This window comes from Akebia trifoliata, chromosome 3 (assembly GCF_017979445.1).
Source record: "Akebia trifoliata isolate Shusen 1 chromosome 3, ASM1797944v1, whole genome shotgun sequence".
Classification (NCBI taxonomy): domain Eukaryota; kingdom Viridiplantae; phylum Streptophyta; class Magnoliopsida; order Ranunculales; family Lardizabalaceae; genus Akebia; species Akebia trifoliata.
In genome coordinates this window covers 57,439,062-57,459,160 of record NC_141377.1, presented here as the reverse complement: position 1 = coordinate 57,459,160, position 20,099 = coordinate 57,439,062, and the positions used below count along the sequence as shown (strand labels likewise).

Below are 20,099 nucleotides of genomic sequence, written 5' to 3'. Positions count from 1 at the left end.
ATATATATATATATATATATATATATATGTGGGTCGCGTTCCTAAGACTCATATTGCGACTCACATCGCGACTCACCATTTCAGCCGTTCGATATTCGTTAAATCTACGGTCCAGATCGCGATCCATTTTTAAAACGATGAAATTTCGTTATTTACAACTACCTCCCCGATAACAAAATAAAAAATAAAAACTAAAAACGAAATTTCATCCTCAGCCGAAACTTCGTCTTCTTCGCAAATTTCAAACGAAATTTCAGCCAAAATCTGAGAGAAATCTTCTTGTGTTCATTGCGATTGAATGAAATTTCAGATCGACCGACTTGCTTGCTAAACAAAATCGAAAGAAACGAAGATGAAAGAAAATCAAAACGAACGAAAACTCGTCTTCTTCGTTTCTGCCCTCTCTTCTCTTTCTCTTTACAGCGCTTCTTCCTCATCTATATTCCCTCTCTCTCTCTCTCTCTCTCTAGAACAGACGACGACTCACACAAAGGAAGAGCTCGACAGAAACCCTAAGGTAACAAAACACAAACCCTTGTTTTTTATTTTTTTTTTGTTTAATAATTTTTTTTTTAATTTTTTGCTGAGTATCTCCATCTCCATCTTCGTCTTCTTCTTCTTCTTCGGTTTTTAGTGTGTTGTTGGGTGGTGACTTACATTTAAGATTTCTTGAAAATCCCACAGATGTTAACAGTGTGTCAATTTGAAGTAGTGGTACCTAGTTTATAGTCTAGGTTAATGTTTATACTCGTTTTTCGATCTCCTTTATTGTTTATGATTCAAGATCCAGTTCTTAAACAGAAATGGAATTTGCAAATCTAGTTTTGGATCGGTAATCCTGTGTAGTTCTGATCTAAATCAGTATTGAAACGTTTGTGCTACAACAATAATTAAGAGATTTTTAATTAGCTACAATGGCTTTTTATTTTTTTTTTTTTATAAGTAAAATATCATTTCAATAAGGTTGGTCAAGAAGACTGGCAAAAGAAACAATACAGAGAAAATGAAATAAGGGGATTCAAGACAACAAATTTGCTCCCACCTAACTAGGAAATCTTCAAAAAGGACCCCCTGGAACTCCTAAAAAACTATACACCAAAAAAATAGTATACCTAACATAGTTAGAAGAATGTCTTCTTTTGCTCCTAAGCTTATTAATGATTTAATGATCAATTAATTTTTTGGTCAAATTCCTTTTTTGTTTCAAATTGTAATTGGGCTTTAATCTTGTCTCAGTGATCTTGGAAATGTTGTTTCATCTGGTCAACTGTTTCCACAACTTATTCATCTTAGAAATTTGCAGTACTTGTAAGTCCTTTTTCTGCAATGAATTTTTTTGATCTATTGGTTGTCTTTGTAGAACTGTGATTGTTATTTTGCACATGCTTTGGCCAAAATGCAGTTCTAACATCTTTACTCATGTCACAATCAAGCACCCATACCTATATCCATGCAACTTAGCACAACATGTTGTCATCCATTCTCTTTATTCTTATAGATAATATTTAATAAGAAGTTTTATGGAAAAACAGAAATAGTAGTTTTTCTGGTTTCTTAAATGAGTGGTTCTTGAGACCATGAGATTGAGGCACGTGTCAATCTCCTTCCTCCTCCATTCCGTTGTCATGGGAGTTATACACCAGTTTTGTTATCATGGGTGTGATATCCATCATATTGCTTGATGCGCCACCATATTTTTACCGCAATGGACACCTGATTCACCTTGCCTAGAATGCCCCCCTTCCAAATCAGCTCAGAATTACAAAGGTTGGTTAGTCTGGCAGCCTTGTGAGTTCAGCAACCTATCTAACTTGCAATGGCTTTGGGTCAAAGTACTCAATCCAACTTGAAACACCTCTCCGTTTGTGTCTTGTCCATCCTATATCTTGTTGAGAGGTGTAGTCTAGCTTGGTTCATTACTTTGTCAAGTTTCAAGGCTCATCTAGCTAACCTTTTCATTGTTGTGGGATATGGAAATAGTAGCTAGTGAGAGTTATTGCGGCCGTAGAGGTGTAGTGAGGGGTAATTTTGGTTGAGTTACCAAATCATGGAGTTGACCTATATTGTGGAGCAATGCTAATAGAATCTCAATTACATTTTAAATCAGTTTATCTACCAATAATTGAACTTAATATCGAAATCGAGCAAACGACCTAAAGATGGACAAATACTTATATAATTCTATAAAGAAATGTGTGCCCACCACACCACACAAACGACTTAGAGATAATTCTATTTTATTATCTGCTTTGAGTTTTGTGGGGTCTCAATATGATAATTGAGAGAAGCTCTTTGTGCATTGTTCTTAAAATCATGTTTCCTTAATGGTTATTATCAAGGGAAACAGCCCATTCGAGGAGTTCCGACTATTATTTTGTTTGGTTCGCTTGGTTCGGGTTCTCTGAAGTTGTTTGGTTCGGGTTACTGATGTTCGTGGGGAATGGTAAGAAGCTGCATATCCATATAGTTAACCATGTTATGGAACTATGCTTTACTAAGACCTACCAGCAACGGGAAATAATTTTATGTCTCTTGAGTCCATTTGAAACATCTTTTTGCTCTGCCTGAAGGTTGATATTCTTTGTTTCGCTTTAAATAAGTGTATTAAGGTTGCTTCTTTTTTTTTTACCGCTAAACACTACTGAAGAGCTTCTTTGAAGAGAAATTGATTCTCTACTTTCCCTAGTTGAGTTCAGTTTTCAGGTATTATTATTGCATTCTTCTTTCTCTTTACTGCCTTTTCATTTCTGTTTAACACCATTAAGTTGATTTGTAGAGATGTGAGTCGATATGATTGTTGTCCGAACGATAGTAAACTGATTCTCTGGTTCTGTAAACTGGTAGTCACCTTATTATCTATAGTAACATGTTGAAAGAGGAAAAAAAATATTTTGTATTTAAATCCTTTCTTCACTTCAAGGATGTAGATAGTGCAGTATAATAAAGTGGCCTAGTGTTTTCATCTGTTATGTTATGGCCTTCTATATAGGTCAATAAACTCAATTTGAAACAGACATAAATCAGTGTCGTGGCTTGGCTTATATTGCACACAAGAAGGGTCAATGAAGATCTGACAAAGAGATCAGGCTAATAAACCTTCGGTGCATGAACTGCAAGTTCTTCCAACAATTTCATCAATTGTTTATCTTCATTGCCTTTCAGAATTGGCATTGTTGAAGGCCTCATGACCACTGTCCACGCCATCAATGGTTGGTTTCTTAGATTATAGCTTTATATTTCTTGAAAGTTTGTATTGTTTGTTGATGTTGGAAAATATGAGTTAGTTTTGTGTTCTTCCACTATGGGTTATTATTTGGTAAGGAGGGAATGTGGTTGGTTTGAAGATTGAAGATCTGATGAGGTTTTGATGAATGGATATGTAGGTAGTGAGGGTTGGTTTGTTGTATTAATTACTGATTTCACTGTCAATCGGAATAGGTTTTAATATTTCCAACGTCACTTACTAGAAATAGGCCAAATCTGGGCTTGATTGGAAGTTCTTATATCGGTATGTGCAGACATTGTCCTTTTTGTTTTAGATAACACATACTTTTTGCTTCTGTTTACTTTACTATTGGAGGAAGTTTTTTTTGCTTTAACTCTAAATCTGTAGCGTTTACAGCTTTTGTCTTCATCGAGTTTCTATATTTGAATTCCTGTGGGATGCTCATCCTGCAATTGAAAGGCACTAATATTGAATTTCATTTCTGCAGAAAGGAGGTCCGTACTTAGCCATATATCTCTGGGCATTTATGTTTGTTCTGTCCATTGTGATGATGACACTATATCTGATTCTAATAGCTCCTCTTTTCAACAAGTTCACCACAGTGAAGAGGCATTAGCTAAGGCTGAGGAGTCCATTTCTATTCAAAGGTCATTCGAAGCTTTTTTCCTCAATCCATTAAACTCATCTTAAACACAATTAAAGGTCTATCTCACTATGTCTCTTTTTAAATGGTGAATTTGAGATCTGTTATATTGTTTGATGGGAAATATAGGGATTGAATTCTTGGAATTTAGGCCTTCTGAGGTTTCTGCATCAGTGGCAATGTGTATTAGGAGAAACCCAAACAGCGGACATAAACAAGGTTGCATCTTGTTTCATTAAAATAACAACCTCCATTTTGCTATGTAGGCCTATTTCAATTACAATGGTATTCTATGTAATAAGACATACTGAAATACTGATTCTAAGTCAATCTCTCGTTGTTTTATATTTCTCAGATCATGGAGGTTCTTATTCAGATCGCAAGAAAGGAGAATTTTGATCTACCCATGAGCTTTGCTGCTAAGATTGCAACCAAGTCAAAGCAGAACTTGAGGAAAGCAATCATGGCACTTGAAGCATGCAAATCACACAAGTAAGAACTGCAAGAGAAGATATGTGAATTTCCAATTTTGTTTTTCCCCTTACTTGAGTTGAAATAACCAATGTAGCTATCCTTTTGTTGATGAGCAACCAATTCCGCTAGGCTGGGAAGAGGTGCTGACGGAACTTGCTGCTGAGATTCTAGCTGATCCATCACCCAAAAGGTTAGCTTCTGACTCAATGTAAAAAAATTATTATGGAGGAAAAGTTAGACACAGGTTGCATCTTGTTTCATCAAACATGTAGAAAAGGTAATAAACTTGATGAATCCAAAATAATCATCTTTTTCTCTTTAATGTCAGGTGAGGATAGGTTCTCAACTTTCCAAAGAAGGGATATAAGGAGTTCCATGGATTGGGTGGGGAACGAGTGGGTTGATATCAAAGCTTACTGTCGCCAAGGGGACTGAGTCAGGTGGCTCTGCAATATCAGACTGTGAAGTTCTCAGCAATAAAAAAATTGATGAAGTTGTAGGGGCTTTAAACTTTTGTAAATATGATAGAGAGATGATAGGCTTTTTAGGGGGTTGATGCATGTTTATTCTGACATGAGATACTTGGCATCTGTGTTGCAATTACAGATGTGTGGTAGTTCAAGCTTTTCCTAGATCAGCTTAGAACCATAGTTGGAGCGTTTTCCATTAAGTCCAGACTTCCATTTGTGTTGTACTTATATTCTTTAGGCCGTGAAGTCATTGTCTAAAATGTTTCTCATTTGTGATTTATGTATCGTCATGGTTAAACTAATCAGCTTGTTTGTATTTTGTACCTTGGAATTCAGTTGATATTAATGGTCATGTTGAGTGGATCATAAATCTGAAGCAAGTCAGGTGCAAGGGTAACTAAAGGTGAACATTGGATCAAGTTCAATGTGGTCTGAGTTGTAATTCTCTCATCTTTTTTGTTTGTTGAGAAAGTGACCCATTCAATAACATACAAAACCCATGTCCTTCAATAGAAATGCCATCATTTTCTTCCCTTTTATTTTCTATATGTTCATCACCATCATCTCTTACTTCAAAGAGAAGCACAGTTAATAACGTGAACTAAGCAAGAAATTGAACATTCTCATACCAGCACATAATTAGTATTCCGAGGATTGGGATTGTTAGTTTTTGACGATTTTGTAGTTAATTTTGCTGAGGATTGGGATTGTTAGTTGTCTCTTTTTTTTAAATAAAATTTTGCTTATATTAAAAAATTATTACTCCTAAAAGAAGATAAAAGTATGAAAATTCAAAGAAGAGAAGAGTATGAAAGAAGGAAAGAGAGGAACTGGGTTGAATCTAATTTGAGTTCATTAGAGCAACTCCAACTAAACTTGAAAACTCTAAATTTAGAGATGGAACTTTATTTTGAAGACTGGGGCTTTATATCACTGAGCACAACTTCATATATAGAGTCCAGAGATATTTTTAAAACCCTTGGCTCCATAAACTTATCAGATTTCTTATTGTATCTTTTTTTCCCTTTAGAGACGTGAATGGTTTGAAGTTCAAAAGTGGTTTTGAAGGCTTCAAAATGAAGATGCACCAATTTCAAGAGTTGCTCTTAGATCAATTATGTCAGACACTACATATGCGAAGTTGCTTTTACTAATCATATTAAGGGCAAGTTTATTAGACAATAATAGGACCAAGCATGATTGATTAATTTGAATTTTTGACAATCAAGAAAAAAATGAATTTGACGATCCCTTAGATAAGTTAAAAAAGAGTATGGTTCATGAATTTTGCAATAGTACCAATTAGAAGATAAAACAAAAAAAGATAAATAATATCAGTGAAAAGTGCTTTAACCCATAAACATATTGAGGAACTTCAAATTTTCTTTTCTACAATAACCACCCTCCTTGAATCTCAAGTAGTGCTTGAATCTCCTATGGAGTCGGTCTTGCTCTTCTTCTTCCTCGAGGCAAAGCTGCTAGGTCCAATTTCTATGGACATGCGCTTTGTTCTGTAGATCAAAACATTCGTGAGGGGAGAACATGGGCATATGACATAAAAAATTGGGAAAGCAAGACAGAATGGAAACACATACCGCATACTAAGCTCTGCAGACTCCTCACCATTCTCTTCATCTGCTCCATCTGATCATTAAAAACAAATCAAAGATTAAATCACTTTATCTATAACATGACCATAAAATATGACTAGCTTTCCATCTCAAAATAAAAAATATCTTGAGAACTTAGTGTTCTAAAAATGGACTTGTGCACATGCGTAATGAGTCATGCTTAAGGCAAGTGAGTTGGCCCCAACAACTGCATAAATCAAGTCAATAGTTCTTGTTTTGCGGGCCACCTCGGCCTCCTTTATCTTTCCTTTATCAATAAAATTTTTATATTTGTAAAAAGAAAAAAATTCAAGTTGATGGTCGTTCATTCACCATTACATCGTAGGGAATGAGAGAAGCAAGAACCAACAAGGGGTTGGTGAGATGGCGAGGACCATGCCTCAAGAACCAAATCTCCTGAGTTCGATTCCCCCCACCAGTCATCATGTCCAAGACTCCTTATTTATCAATATGCATTGTGCAAAAAGACAAATATGCCCTTTAATCGAAAACTGTTGAGAGCCAGGGTATACACAAAATGAACATACAAAAATGTTGCCATCCTAATTAAATTAGGTCATGGTGACACCTGATAGGCACCCTGTATCCATGGGTTTAGCTAACAGTTAGTTTCTAAGGAAAGCCTAAATAGGCACCCCATATCCATGGAAAATTATTACATCACAACAGTTTGTAAGAAGGCTTACAGCGAGCGAGAGAGAGAGAGTACCAGGAGATAGGATAAGATACCTAGTTGGGCATACTTGTGGTACCCATATGTCAAGCCTTATTGTACCATCTACACAAATATGATCTCCAAAACATACAAATTTTGACATGTTATTGTAGTTTATTCAATAAAAGGTTGTTTTGTCCATTTTGTCCTTTTGATAAAAAATTTGAAGCAGGGAAGATAAAAATGGAGGAATTGGGGAATTCAAACGAAGAAAAATGTATTTAGAAAAGTTGATGTACATTACAATCGTATAAACAATATTTAAGTAATAGTTATTTATCAAAATAAGCAATAGCACCAAACATTAAAGCAAACCGTGCAACCATCTTGACTTGCCTTCTCCTACAATAGGCAAGCAGACATGAAGCTAGTTTCTTTTGAAAGAACGAGCATACACAAACAAGAAAGCAAGCAAGAAGGCGATAGGAATTCAAATCTCCTCTTCAGTCATCATACACTAGAGCGAAGACTCTCTCTTGCTCTAGAAAATAGTTGAAACAATTTTTTTTAGAAATCAAATATTCTTTTCGTTAAGTGTGTTGGCATGTGTCAATATCCAACATGGAAAATTATTGTAAATGGAGTCCCCTTCTTACATAGGATATAAGCATTTTATATAATTCGTAATCGCTAATTGTATAACAATAGATAGTATATGTTATTGAGAAGCAAAAGTCTATTGTCAAAAAAAAAAAAAAATAGTGATTTCTCTCTCCCTAATCATGTTAAGGACCAAGTTTTAAAAACTCAGAAAATTTTCATAAACAAAAAGCATTAACACCCTTACCTATTTTGTCGTCATCATCAGATTCCTACCCTGAATCCGTACCAGAACCCCATCGATCTTGCCCATCATCGAAGTCCCAACGGCTCCCCATAGGAGGAATCCAGAAGTCAAGTTCTTCTAAATCATCCAGGGGCTTAGTTTTTTTCAAATCATCTTTCTCAACATGATTCTTTCGATCCTTTTTCTTACCATTACCACTCATCTTTGACACCTTGCATGGTTTATCTTCCTCCTTTTCTAGTACAGTTCCATTTGACGTTAACTTTTCAGCTTCCTTTTGTTCTGTTAAACAAATTTCAAATTTGAATGACAAACTAACATTGATATATGTAAATGTAATGGGTATTCTCCAAATTTAAAGAAGAAAAAAATATACTTTTTTTTTTACAAACCACTTCATGTATTATTGAGGATTTAGGTGCACTGTGAAGCAATGAAATTCACAATGCAGGATAAAATCATTATGAGAATAATAAAGGGCATTTCAAAATTATTGAATTTCGTCGTCGATACAAATTAAAATATGGGTAAGAATCAGATTAACAGAGTGGGTGATACTAACCTAATTTATTGAGAAATCTTTTCCCATTTATGTGCTTCCATATATGTTCCTCAGATTTGTTGACTGTATCTCCTGTTAGCATACATACTAACTTCGACCCAACAACACACTAAAAACCGAAGAAGAAGAAGAAGACGAAGATGGAGATGGAGATACTCAGCAAAAAAATAAAAAAAAAAATTATTAAACAAATAAAAGTGCAAAAAAAATTAAAAAACAAGGGTTTGTGATTTGTTACCTTAGGGTTTCTGTCGAGCTCTTCGTTTGTGTGAGTCGTCGTCTGTTCTAGAGAGAGAGAGAGAGAGAGAGAGAGGGAATAGAGATGAGGAAGAAGCGCTGTAAAGAGAAAGAGAAGAGAGGGCAGAAACGAAGAAGACGAGTTTTCGTTCGTTTTGATTTTCTTTCATCTTCGTTTCTTTCGATTTTGTTTAGCAAGCAAGTCGGTCGATCTGAAATTTCGTTCTATCGCGATGAACACAAGAAGATTTCTCTCAGATTTTGGCTGAAATTTCGTTTGAAATTTGCGAAGAAGACGAAGAAGACGAAGTTTTGACTGAGGATGAAATTTCGTTTTTAGTTTTTATTTTTTATTTTGTTATCGGGGAGGTAGTTGTAAATAACGAAATTTCATCGTTTTAAAAATGGATCGCGATCTGGACCGTAGATTTAACGAATATCGAACGGCTGAAATGGTGAGTCGCGATGTGAGTCGCAATATGAGTCTTAGGAACGCGACCCATATATATATATATATATATATGGGTCACGTTCCTAAGACTCATATTGAGACTCACATTGCGACACACCGTTTTGTCTTATATGGGCAAAAATGTTTGGAATGAGCTGATTTTTTGTGAGGATGATCTCTGTGATGAGGGGATCATCCTGGCAAAAAATCATCCCATTCCAAAACTTCTAACCCCATCAAAATTGATTTACAAAAATTGGACGGTCTATAAATTTTCAACAAAAATTGGACGGTCTAGAAGTTTCATAATGAGCTGATTTTTGGCAAGGATGATCTCCTCACCATAGAGATCATCCTCACAAAAAATCAGCCCATTCCAAATATTTTTGCCCATATAAGACAAAACGGTGTGTCGCAATGTGAGTCCCAAAATGAGTCTTAGGAACGCTGTTCTATATATATATATATATATATATATATATATATATATATATATTTTTTGACAATCTGATCTAAATAATTAATCCAAGAGGAATCAATGATTTTTTTTTTCTTTTGACTATAGTGTTTTATAGACTTTTATAACGTACCACAGAGAGCTATAAGGAACTCCTATTACAGAGGATCAGTTCCTAATAACAAGGTGGGTCCACCTAAAAATTGAATAGATGGATGACCAATTGGACTCTGCTCTTTCCATAAAGTACCTTTATTTATATTTATGATAATATGAAAAAAAAATCTATGATTCATTAGCTGAATCAATATTACCTTGATGTCAACATGACTTTTACGATCTTGATCTTGATCTTGATCCTCACTCTCTCTCTATAAAGTACATTGTGACCATCCAACAAACATGGGGAGAAGGCCATCCAACACGAACATCGAGATTTTTTTTTATTTATATTCATTGTTGCAACTAATCATTCTATTTCGGAGTAAGTCATGTAGTTAAGTAATTATGTTGTATCATGTTAAAGTGTATAAAGACACCGAATCATGTTATGTCGTAGTTAAGGTAGTAATGTAACTATATCTTCCTTACTGTTATAATTTATAATGGGAGAAGGGGAATAAAAGTGATTGACACCAAAATTCAAATGGTCATAAATGCCCCCACTTTTATACTTAAATTTTATAACATAATTGGGATGATTTTGGTAAAAACCCAATAAAATTACTAATCCATGTCCTCATAATCATGATGTTTAGTTTTGAAAATTACAAAATTCTTTTTTTTACTATGTAATCTTCAAATACTCTTTACTCAATATTTTAAATTAAAATAAACTCTTTTTGATACTTGTGCGGTTGCACATACCACTTACTAGTGTAACTTAATAAATAAATGTTATTAATACTAGGGGTGCAAGTTGGTCCGGTTCAAACCGATAGCTTTAGGATAGTTTGGTTCAATTTGGAACAAGTTGCAGTTTGATTTCGGGTTATGAAAATAGAGAACCGATCAATTTAGTTCGGTTCTTGAATCAAACTTATATAGAACTAAATCAAATCGAGGACCAAACAATATATATATATATATATATATATATATATATATATATATATATATATAAATTGATGGGTTATTGAATCAAACTTATATAGAACTAAATCAAATCGAGGACTGAACAATATATATATATATATAGGGTAGCATTTTTTTGACAAAATCCTAGCAAACATTCTAGACAAAGTTTTGTCTTATATGACTAAAATGTTTCGAAATGAAATGATTTTTTGTGAGGATGATCTCTATAGTCAGTAGATCATCCTCACAAAAAATCAGCCAATCCTGTGACTTCTAACCCCATTAAAAGTAGTTACAAACTAACAATAAAAATTGACGATTCACAATTTTTCATCTTATAAATTAGGGTTAGAAATTTCAGACTTTGCTGATTTTTTGTGATGATGATTTTCTCGTCATAGAAATCATCCTCACAAAAAATCAGCTCATTCCAAAAAATTTAACTCATATAAGACAAAATGTTTTTTCTAGAATGTTGGCTAAGATTTTTTCAAAAGAACACCACCCATATATGGGTACGTTCGGCACCCAACCATTTACCCAACAATTTGCCCAACATGTTTTATCCTACATGGGTTAGAAGTTTTGGAATAGGTTGATTTTTGGTGAGGATGATCTCTATGGTGAGGAGATCATCCTCACAAAAAATCAGCTCATTCCAAGACTTATAATCCCATTACAAATGGTTTACAAAAAATGGACGGTCCACGATTTTTCAACTTATAAATATGGGGTTAAAAGTTTTGAAATTGGCTGATTTTTGGTGAGGATGATCTTCTAACCGTAGAGATCATCCTCACCAAAAATCAGCCCATTCCAAAACTTCCAACCTATGTAGGACAAAACATGTTGGGCAAATTGTTGGGTGCTGAACATTTCCCTATGTATATATATAATAATTGTTATGAATAATTTTACGAGTTAGGAAATTTTATTTTTATTATATATTTATTTTTTCATTAAAAAATATTACTTACAATTTATAGAATATTGACAATTTAGAAAATCAAATTGACATTAGTTCGACTTGGGTTGGGTTGGTTCCAATGGAATTTGGTTCGGTTCTAGTTCTTATTTAGTGGAATCGTCTTTGTCTGTTTGGTTCAATTTTACCCCAAACTGAATCAAGTTGCTTTTTTTTATTTTTTTTTATTTTTTTAATCCAACTTATTTTGTAAGATCTATATAGTAAAACATAACGGTGAACCCCCACTATTTTTAACATCCCACGTAAAGAGGGATGGAAATTTAATTTTACTATGAACATTATAGAAAGAATAATGATTTTTTCTCCCGCATGCCCCATCACAGAATCGTTGGTCATTTGCTTCGGGGTACGCAGGATCATAATCTTAGAAAATGGTCAAGCAATTGTATATCAAGTATTCAATTATTTTTTTTCAATGTGTGTGACTTTTTGTTCTGTTTTTCCGATTTTGTAAGGGTAATGTTACGAAGAGATTCAGTCATGAAATGGTCAAGAAATGTTGCTGCCATTTTGATTCATCAAAAGGTTGGTACACTTTCTGTCTCTCCCTTCTTCTTCTATTCTACAAAACCATCACACTCAAATCCCTACCAGATTAAGTCCCATTTGGAAAATATGGTAAGAGAGAAGTGTAAAACTGGAACCCTAGGGTTTGATGAGGCATTGGGTTTGTTCGATCGTTTGGTTCAAATGCGACCCATGCCTTCCATTCTCTCTTTTAATCAATTGTTTGGAGCCATCTCCAAGATGAAACAGTATTCTACTGTGTTATCTATGTTTACCAATATGATGAATAATTCTGTAGAAATCCAACCTGATCTTTTTACTTGTAACACATTGATAAATTGTTACTGCAACTTGGGTCGGATGGATATCAGTTTTGCTGTTTTTGGAAACATTCTCAAACGTGGGTTCGAACCAAATTCCGTGACTTTGAATATTCTGCTTAATGGTTTCTTTAAGGAGGATAAAGTAACTCAAGGGATGGAGTTGTTTTACAAAATAGTGGAGAATGGGTATCCATACAATGAAATTACTTATGGTACGATAGCTGATGGACTTTGCAAGAGTGGGGATGTTAATGGGGCTCTTAGGAAAATGGAAGCCTAATAAATTCATGTATAATACTATTGTTGACAGACTTTGTAAGGAGAGCCGGGTAAATGATGCTCTGAACCTCTTTCAAGAAATGATTGACAAAGACATCGTACCAGATGTAGTCATGCCTAATGTAGTAACCTTCAACATTCTGATAGATGGTCTTTGCAAAGATGGGAGGACTAAAGAAGCACTTGATGTATTAGAAATAATGTCTCAAAGAGGTGTTGAGCCCAATGTTGCCGCATACAGCTCTTTGATTCATGGACTGTACAGTTCAGGTCAAGGGAAAGAAGCAACAAGGTTATTCAATGAAATGCTAGATCGCAACATCTCCCCGAATGTAGTCATAATGAATATACTAGTGGATGCACTTTGCAAAGAAGGGAAGGCCAAAGAAGCACATCAACTATTGGAATGGATGATTCAAAGAGGCGAAAAGCCCGACATAGTCACGTACAGTACAATGATGGATGGATATTGTCTACAAGGCCATATGACAGAGGCAAAATATGTTTTTGATTCAATGGTGAGTAGTGGTCATGAACCTGATGTTTATAGCTATAACATTTTGATTAATGGCTATTCCAAGGATAGGAAATTGGACGAGGCCAAGCAACTTTGTGAAGATATGCATCGCAAGGGATTGACTCCCAACACAATTACCTACACCATACTTATGGATGGGTTGTGCAAGGTTGGGAGAGTTGTGGAAGCTCAAGAGCTTTTCAATGAGATGCAAACTCATGGCCAAATTCCGGATATCTTCACATACAATACATTGTTGGATGGGTTGTGGACAAACAATTACCTTTCCGAGGCAATGAAACTATTTAATGAGATGGAAAACAATGGATTGAAAACTAATATTGTAACTTACAAAATCATTATTGATAATTTATGCAAAACTGGGAACATAAATGCAGCAAAGGAATTCTTTTGCAATCTTTCAACCAATGATCTTCGACCTGACACTATAACATATGCCACAATGCTCAAAGGTTTTCTTAAGGGAGGAATGTTGAAAGAAGCTGAAGATTTGTTCATGGCAATGGAAAAGGAGGGCTCTATTCCAAATGATGTTACATTCAATATCATGGTTCAAGGATTGATCCAAAATAATGCTATCCCTAAGGCAATGCATTTCTCAATGAAATGGTTGAGAGGGGCTTCTCAGCAAATGCAGACACCACGGCTATGGTAGTGAATTTGCTTGTAAGGGATGGATCAGATCATGAGCATATGGAGATGCTTCGTAAATTCTTGCCAGAGGGCTAAAGTAAAGGTAAGATACTCAATGTTGAGGTAGTACTTCGCAAGTCATTTTAAGGATTAAATGTTTTAATTTTATGTTATTTCTGCTAGGATTTTTTTGTTCACGATGATAATGATTTCCATGATAATGTTTTAAGGCATAAGTGTGTTAGTATCTCAATCATCTTACTTTTGTGTTTTCTCCACATGTTTCCTTTGCACTGCATTTTTGGCCCAAAAAATTTCTGATAATGAATGAGGTTTGTGTCAAGTTTACAGCCGGTGTAAAAAACTGCCACATCCTATCATGAATCATGATATCAGACTAGACTAGACCTTAGGTCTTGTTGGACTGGTGTGGTGGACTTCAGATTGAACTGAAAGTGGGATGGACTAAGATGTCCAAAACGATATGGATAAATCTGATTTTGAGCCATAGATACGTGTGCACTGCTCCAACATCATATAACCGAACTCCATTTCATAATCCTTTAATATCATGATACCCATTAAAATCTAGCAACCTCAACCGTTAAAGCTACCTATCCCTAATTACATCATTCATCTTACTTCATTAAATAATTAATAGCATCCTTTGTCTACAACTGGTTTCTATCTTCCAATCTAAGCTTGTCCAACGTCTCAACCGAAATTGTGGCACATCCCTATGAATGAATTTCAGGCTTTTAGGAATCCTAAGTTCATCAAACACCTTAAATACATACTAAAATGAATAACATATTACTAGTTACCTTTGTTCCTAATGAATGAATTAAAGATTTCACAAATGGCAGATAATTCTGGTCCTTGAATAGAAATGTATATTTTCTGTGTTCTTTTTAATTATTTTTTCCAACCTTCTTGTGTCAAGGTTGTATAATTTTATGGCAAAGCACCTAATGTAGTAATGGGTACTAAACACTATTTTTCCTTTTTACTAGCCAAACTTATTTTTTTTTCAACTTGAGATCAGTGGCTGTATAAAGAGTTGGAAGCGGAAGTGATGCTATGTGGTCCTGTTGGGAAAGTTGTTGATGCACACTGCCATAACTTATCACCCCATGGGTGGAAATCAACAAGGAAAAAAAAAAGGAAGCCTTGATTCATGTCATAATCTTTGTTCACTACTTATTTTAATGGCATTAGAAGTTAAATGGCCGTATCAATCACTAATTCACTACAAGATATGGGTTTTTTGGTATTTTTAATTGTGGAGTTTTAGTTTTGGGTGTTTCTACTTTTTCCCTCGTTTCACCACTTTTATGATGACCGGTGTAATTTCACTCAATCTGGTACGGTTTTCATTTGTTATTGAATTTTATGTTATTCAGATCAGTTGGGCAGGTGTTTGACCAAAATCTTGGGTTGTTTGTTTATTTTTTTCAAACTCGTTGTGTGGATTTAGTACTCGGCTTTTGCAGGTTTATTGGTTTAGTGATCTGACTTCATTTCCTTCTTTATGTATTTAGAGAGGTTGTCATGAGTGATTTGTTGCCCATCAAAATTTCGGTGTTTGCCTTGTAAAAGTACTTAGATACCATGCTTTTAGTTTTTACTGTCTGAAGTGAAGTATAGTTCTTAATTTGTATGTAAATGAGAAACATAATGGATACTTAATTTTTTATGTTTTTCCATTGTCAAATAGAATAAGGAAACTCTCCACAAAATCAAAAAAAAATTATAGTGAAATGAATTTTTTTTACAAGTATCACATTCTTTGGTAGGTTTTTGTCAATAATATTGAACTTCTATAATTTGTAGGTAGCAGAAATGATATGGATCTAGTCCTCTTAAGAAAGATGTGGATCTCTAAAGAACAAACGAGTTAGTGGCCATTGGGTAAGCATGCTCAACTACTATATTTGGAAAAGAAATATTCTTTGCTCTTGATGAATCGATAGAAAGCCAATTTGTTTCTATAGAAACATGTGAAATGGGGAGGGGGATATGATGATCTAAAGAAGATTGGTGAGTTTCATTTTACAATTTTAGTAGTTGAAAAATCCAAAAACAAATTCCAGTATACAGGTGGTTTATATTCTCTTTTTTGAAACTATTTTTGCTAAAGATTGTTTTCAGGCCTTATACAACAAATTTTATTAGTAGAAAAAGTGGGCATTGAACTTAAGCCATTGGGTTTTATTATAAAAATGTTCTCTAAAAGATTTTGAGTTGTGAAATATAAAAATTATTAAAATATTTACTTAAGCCCAAATTATTATAAAATTTTTGGCAACCACTAATTTAAAAATCTTACAAAACTTTGATAGCTTCTCCTCAAAATTGTATGATCAACCCAATCAATGAGTTCTTCATACTCCAATACATAAGAAATTTATTTATTTTATAAGAGTTCAATTTCAATTTGGTTTGACTCCATAAAGCCTTGAACCGAAGAGAACCGATTGATCAGTTCTACAATTTTGTAATCCAAAATCGAAACAGAACTTTTCTGAACTGAACCAGCCAAAGCTATCGGTTTGGTTCAATTCTAAGTTTGAATTGGATTCCTATAAGAATCCGATATCTTATTGGATTGGATATTGATCTGGATCAACCATATCCCGATCCGATAATATGTTAGTAAGTATATAATTATATTATATATTTGTTGAAATATGTATAATAGTTTATTTAGATTTTGTATACAAAAATTGGGTTTGACCTAATCCGGACCTGATCCACTTGTTAATGGATTGGATCTGGATCTTAATATTGTGATCCGATAAAACCCCCATCTGATACTTATTGGACTTTGATTTGAACAGCCCTACCACACACCAACACGATGAGCGCACAGGTTACTTGAAATGATTTCATGGGATTTGAGTTTTAGAAGTTTCAATGATTGTGGCTAATTGAATGGATTTCTCATATCCAGATTGACATATTTCTAGCTTAGGAAGTTATTAAGGATATGAAGTTTTCTGTCAAATCTTTTTACAATCTCAATTCCTTTCCGGACGTTACCATTTGGAGTCAAAATTCCCAAACAAAATCTCTTTCTTCATTTTGTCAGCCATATTCTTCATTTTTCAGTTTAACAAACAGCACCTAAGTCAATATATATTCTTGCAGAGAGAGAGAAATTTTAGGGATGTCAATGGATTGGATCGGGGTTGATTTGGTATTGACCCAATAAGGATCAGATCCTGAACTGATCTGATAAGAATCGGATAAGAACCTTATTGGATTGGGCTTTTTAATTTTATTTTATCAAAACTCAATATTAAGAATCAAAACTGATCCATTTATAATCAAATCGGATCTGGATCGAGCCAAACCCGAATTTATATACAAATTCTGAATAAATGTCATGCTTTTCAACAAATATATAATATAATATATATACTTTCTACATATTATCGGATCAGGTCCTTATCAGATTGGGACAGGGTTGATCTAGATCCAATCCAATGAGATATTGGATCCTTATCAAAATCTAAAACATCAATCCAAACCCGAAGTTATTGGATTGGATTTTGGGTCTGATCCAATCGATTGAGAGTCCTAATATTTTTCTAAAGTGACAATCTTGCTGGTTTTTATAGTGACACGGGTTTAAAATAAATGGTGAGCTGGAATCAGAATTTTGTCATATTCAACCCATTACACAATTTACCTTTAAGAGAAAACAAAAGAAAAATGAGAGAGACTTATTTATGTCTCTCTTTCTCATAACCATTCTTAAGAATGCCAAGAGCTTTTCTCATTCGAAGGGTTTTCAAATACAAAGAAAAAATCAGAAGTGTGTGATTATTAAAAATAAAGAATTGATATCCATACCCCATAGATCATAGTAATTTCCCTGTGTTTGTTTCTGATGAATAAGGTGGTGTGACCGTAATATACGATCTCTCTCAGAAGATATGTAGTTTAGTTTGGGGGTAAATTACCATTTCGTAAGCAGAATTTGATGAATTTACAATTCCGGCTCACTGTTTATTTTAACCAAGATGTGAACAACCTAATGAACAAATAATAATGAGCAGGGATCATAAACTCGTCAAAAGTTGGTCACGTTTTCGTAAATATCTCTTAGTTTGGACGCTCTTTCGAGCTGGAGAAACAAAACGTTCATTCAACTTACTTTGATTATAAAAAGAGGAGCAGATCCTCTGTAGCGCGAGTTCCCTATAATGCTAACCAACAATTGATAGTGCGTCAAATCATCTAGAGAATGACCTTGGTTCATTTAAATTTAGAAGTTCACTGATCGTCCATTCTAAACACTCGATCAAACTAAAAAAATGTATATATATATTTGACAATCTGATCTAAATAATTAATCCAAGAGGAATCAATGATTTTTTTTCTTTCTTTCTTTTGACTATAGTGTTTTATAGACTTTTATAAATGTACCACAAGGAACTCTTGCTACAGATGATCAATTCCTAATAACAAGGTGGGTCCACCTAAAAACTGAATAGATGGATAACCAATTGGACCCTACTCTTTCCATAAAATACCTTTATTTATATTTATGATAATATGAAAAAAAATCTACGATTCATTAGCTGAATCAATATTATCTTGATGTCGACATGATTTTTACGATCAAGATCGTGATCCTCTCTCTCTCTCTTTAAAATACATTGAGACCATCCAACAAACATGGGGGAGGAGGCTATCCAACACGAAGAGCGAGATTTTTTTTATATATTCATTATTACGACCAATCTTTCTATTTCGGATTAAGTCATGCAGTTAAGTAATTATGTTGTATCATGTAAAAATGTATAAAGACACCAAATCATGTTATGTTGTAGTTAAGGTAGTAATGTAACTACATCTTCCTTATTGTTGTAATTTATAATGGGAGAAGGGGAATAAAAGTGATTGACACCAAATTCAAGTGGCCATAATTATACTTAAATTTAATAATATAATTGGGATGATTTTGGTAAAAGCCCAATAAAATTACTAATCCACGTCCTCATAATTATGTTGTTTAATTTTGAAAATTACAAAATTCTTTTTTGACTATGTAATCTTTATATACCTTTTACTCAATATTTTAAATTAAAATAAACTCTTTTGATACTTGTGCGTTTGCACATACCACTTACTAGTGTAACTTAATAAAATAAATGTAATTAATACTAGGGTGCAAGTTGGTCTAGTTCAAACCAAGAATCGAATCAAACCGATAGCTTTATAATGATTTGGTTCAATTTGGAACAAGTTGCAGTTTGATTCCGGGTTACGAAAATAGAGAACCGATCAATTTGGTTCGGTTCTTGAATCAAACTTATATAGAACTAAATCAAATCGAGGATCGAACAATATATATATATATATATATATATATATATATATAAGGTAGCGTTTTTTTGACAAAATCCTAGCAAACATTCTAGACAAAGTTTTGTCTTATATGGCTAAAATGTTTTGAAATGAAATGATTTTTTGTGAGGATGATCTCTATAGTCAGTAGATCATCCTCACAAAAAATCAGCCAATCCTGTGACTTCTAACCCCATTAAAAGTGGTTACAAACTAACAATAAAAATTGACGATTCACAATTTTTCATCTTATAAACTAGGGTTAGAAATTTCAGACTTTGCTGATTTTTTGTGAGGATGATTTTCTCGTCATAGAAATCATCCTCACAAAAAATCAACTCATTCTAAAAAATTTAACTCATATAAGACAAAATGTTTTTTCTAGAATGTTGGCTAAGATTTTTTCAAAAGAACACCACCCATATATATATGGGTACCGTTCGGCACCCAACCATTTACCCAACATGTTTTATCCTACATGGGTTAGAAGTTTTGGAATAGGTTGATTTTTGGTGAGAATGATCTCTATGGTGAGGAGATCATCCTCAGAAAAAATCAGCTCATTCCAAGACTCATAATCCCATCACAAATGGTTTACTAAAAATGGACGGTCCACAATTTTTCAACTTATAAACATGGGGTTAAAAGTTTCGGAATTGGCTGATTTTTGGTGAGGATGATCTAACCGTAGAGATCATCCTCACCAAAAATCAGCCCATTCCAAAACTTCTAACCTATGTAGG

The 20,099-nt window shown here is 34.0% G+C and overlaps 3 protein-coding genes and 1 pseudogene across 7 annotated transcripts in view; 3 read left to right on the top strand and 1 right to left on the bottom strand.

Moving 5' to 3' along the window:
• The window catches only part of LOC147408298 (uncharacterized), a 61,034-nt gene that overhangs the window by 15,129 nt on the left and 25,806 nt on the right, over positions 1 to 20,099 (top strand). The gene's annotated exons all lie outside the window — the stretch shown is intronic.
• Positions 1 to 20,099, top strand: part of LOC147408300 (uncharacterized) — an 84,539-nt gene that overhangs the window by 51,769 nt on the left and 12,671 nt on the right. The window contains exon 2 of one of the 2 annotated variants that reach the window (XM_086437227.1): positions 15,832 to 16,093. The exons of the other annotated variant lie outside the window; for it this stretch is intronic. The gene's annotated coding sequence lies outside the window, so the exon portion shown is untranslated. Of the gene's footprint in view, positions 1 to 15,831; positions 16,094 to 20,099 lie in introns of those variants that run through there. 2 annotated transcript variants of the gene reach the window in all.
• LOC147408303 (replication factor C subunit 5-like) lies at positions 228 to 5,189 on the top strand. 3 transcript variants are annotated; one of them, XM_086437253.1, is made up of 7 exons: positions 228 to 517; positions 1,237 to 1,308; positions 3,714 to 3,873; positions 3,999 to 4,088; positions 4,225 to 4,361; positions 4,438 to 4,533; positions 4,672 to 5,189. In XM_086437253.1, exons 5-7 carry the CDS (start codon positions 4,228 to 4,230, stop codon positions 4,673 to 4,675), a joined length of 234 nt encoding a protein of 77 aa, XP_086293379.1. In that variant the 5' UTR covers positions 228 to 517; positions 1,237 to 1,308; positions 3,714 to 3,873; positions 3,999 to 4,088; positions 4,225 to 4,227; the 3' UTR covers positions 4,676 to 5,189. The 3 variants fall into 3 exon arrangements, with proteins under 3 accessions (XP_086293379.1, XP_086293380.1, XP_086293381.1); XM_086437254.1 differs by lacking the exons at positions 228 to 517; positions 1,237 to 1,308 and adding an exon at positions 2,361 to 2,443; XM_086437255.1 differs by lacking the exons at positions 228 to 517; positions 1,237 to 1,308; positions 3,999 to 4,088 and having other exon boundaries at positions 2,635 to 3,873.
• Positions 5,906 to 10,071, bottom strand: LOC147408302 (uncharacterized; annotated as a pseudogene). The gene is made up of 6 exons (XR_015175727.1): positions 10,036 to 10,071; positions 8,747 to 8,908; positions 8,509 to 8,617; positions 7,941 to 8,228; positions 6,409 to 6,457; positions 5,906 to 6,324 (listed from the first exon to the last, which is right to left on the bottom strand). The product of XR_015175727.1 is annotated as an uncharacterized LOC147408302 (transcript).

What these genes read in the sequence shown, in the direction of transcription:
- LOC147408303 (XM_086437253.1), top strand. Translation starts at nt 4,228, where the DNA reads ATGGAGGTTCTTATTCAGATCGCAAGAAAGGAGAATTTTGATCTACCC. An exon ending in GAAGCATGCAAATCACACAA is followed by an intron (nt 4,362 to 4,437) that starts GTAAGAACTGCA and finishes TAACCAATGTAG; the next exon opens with CTATCCTTTTGTTGATGAGC.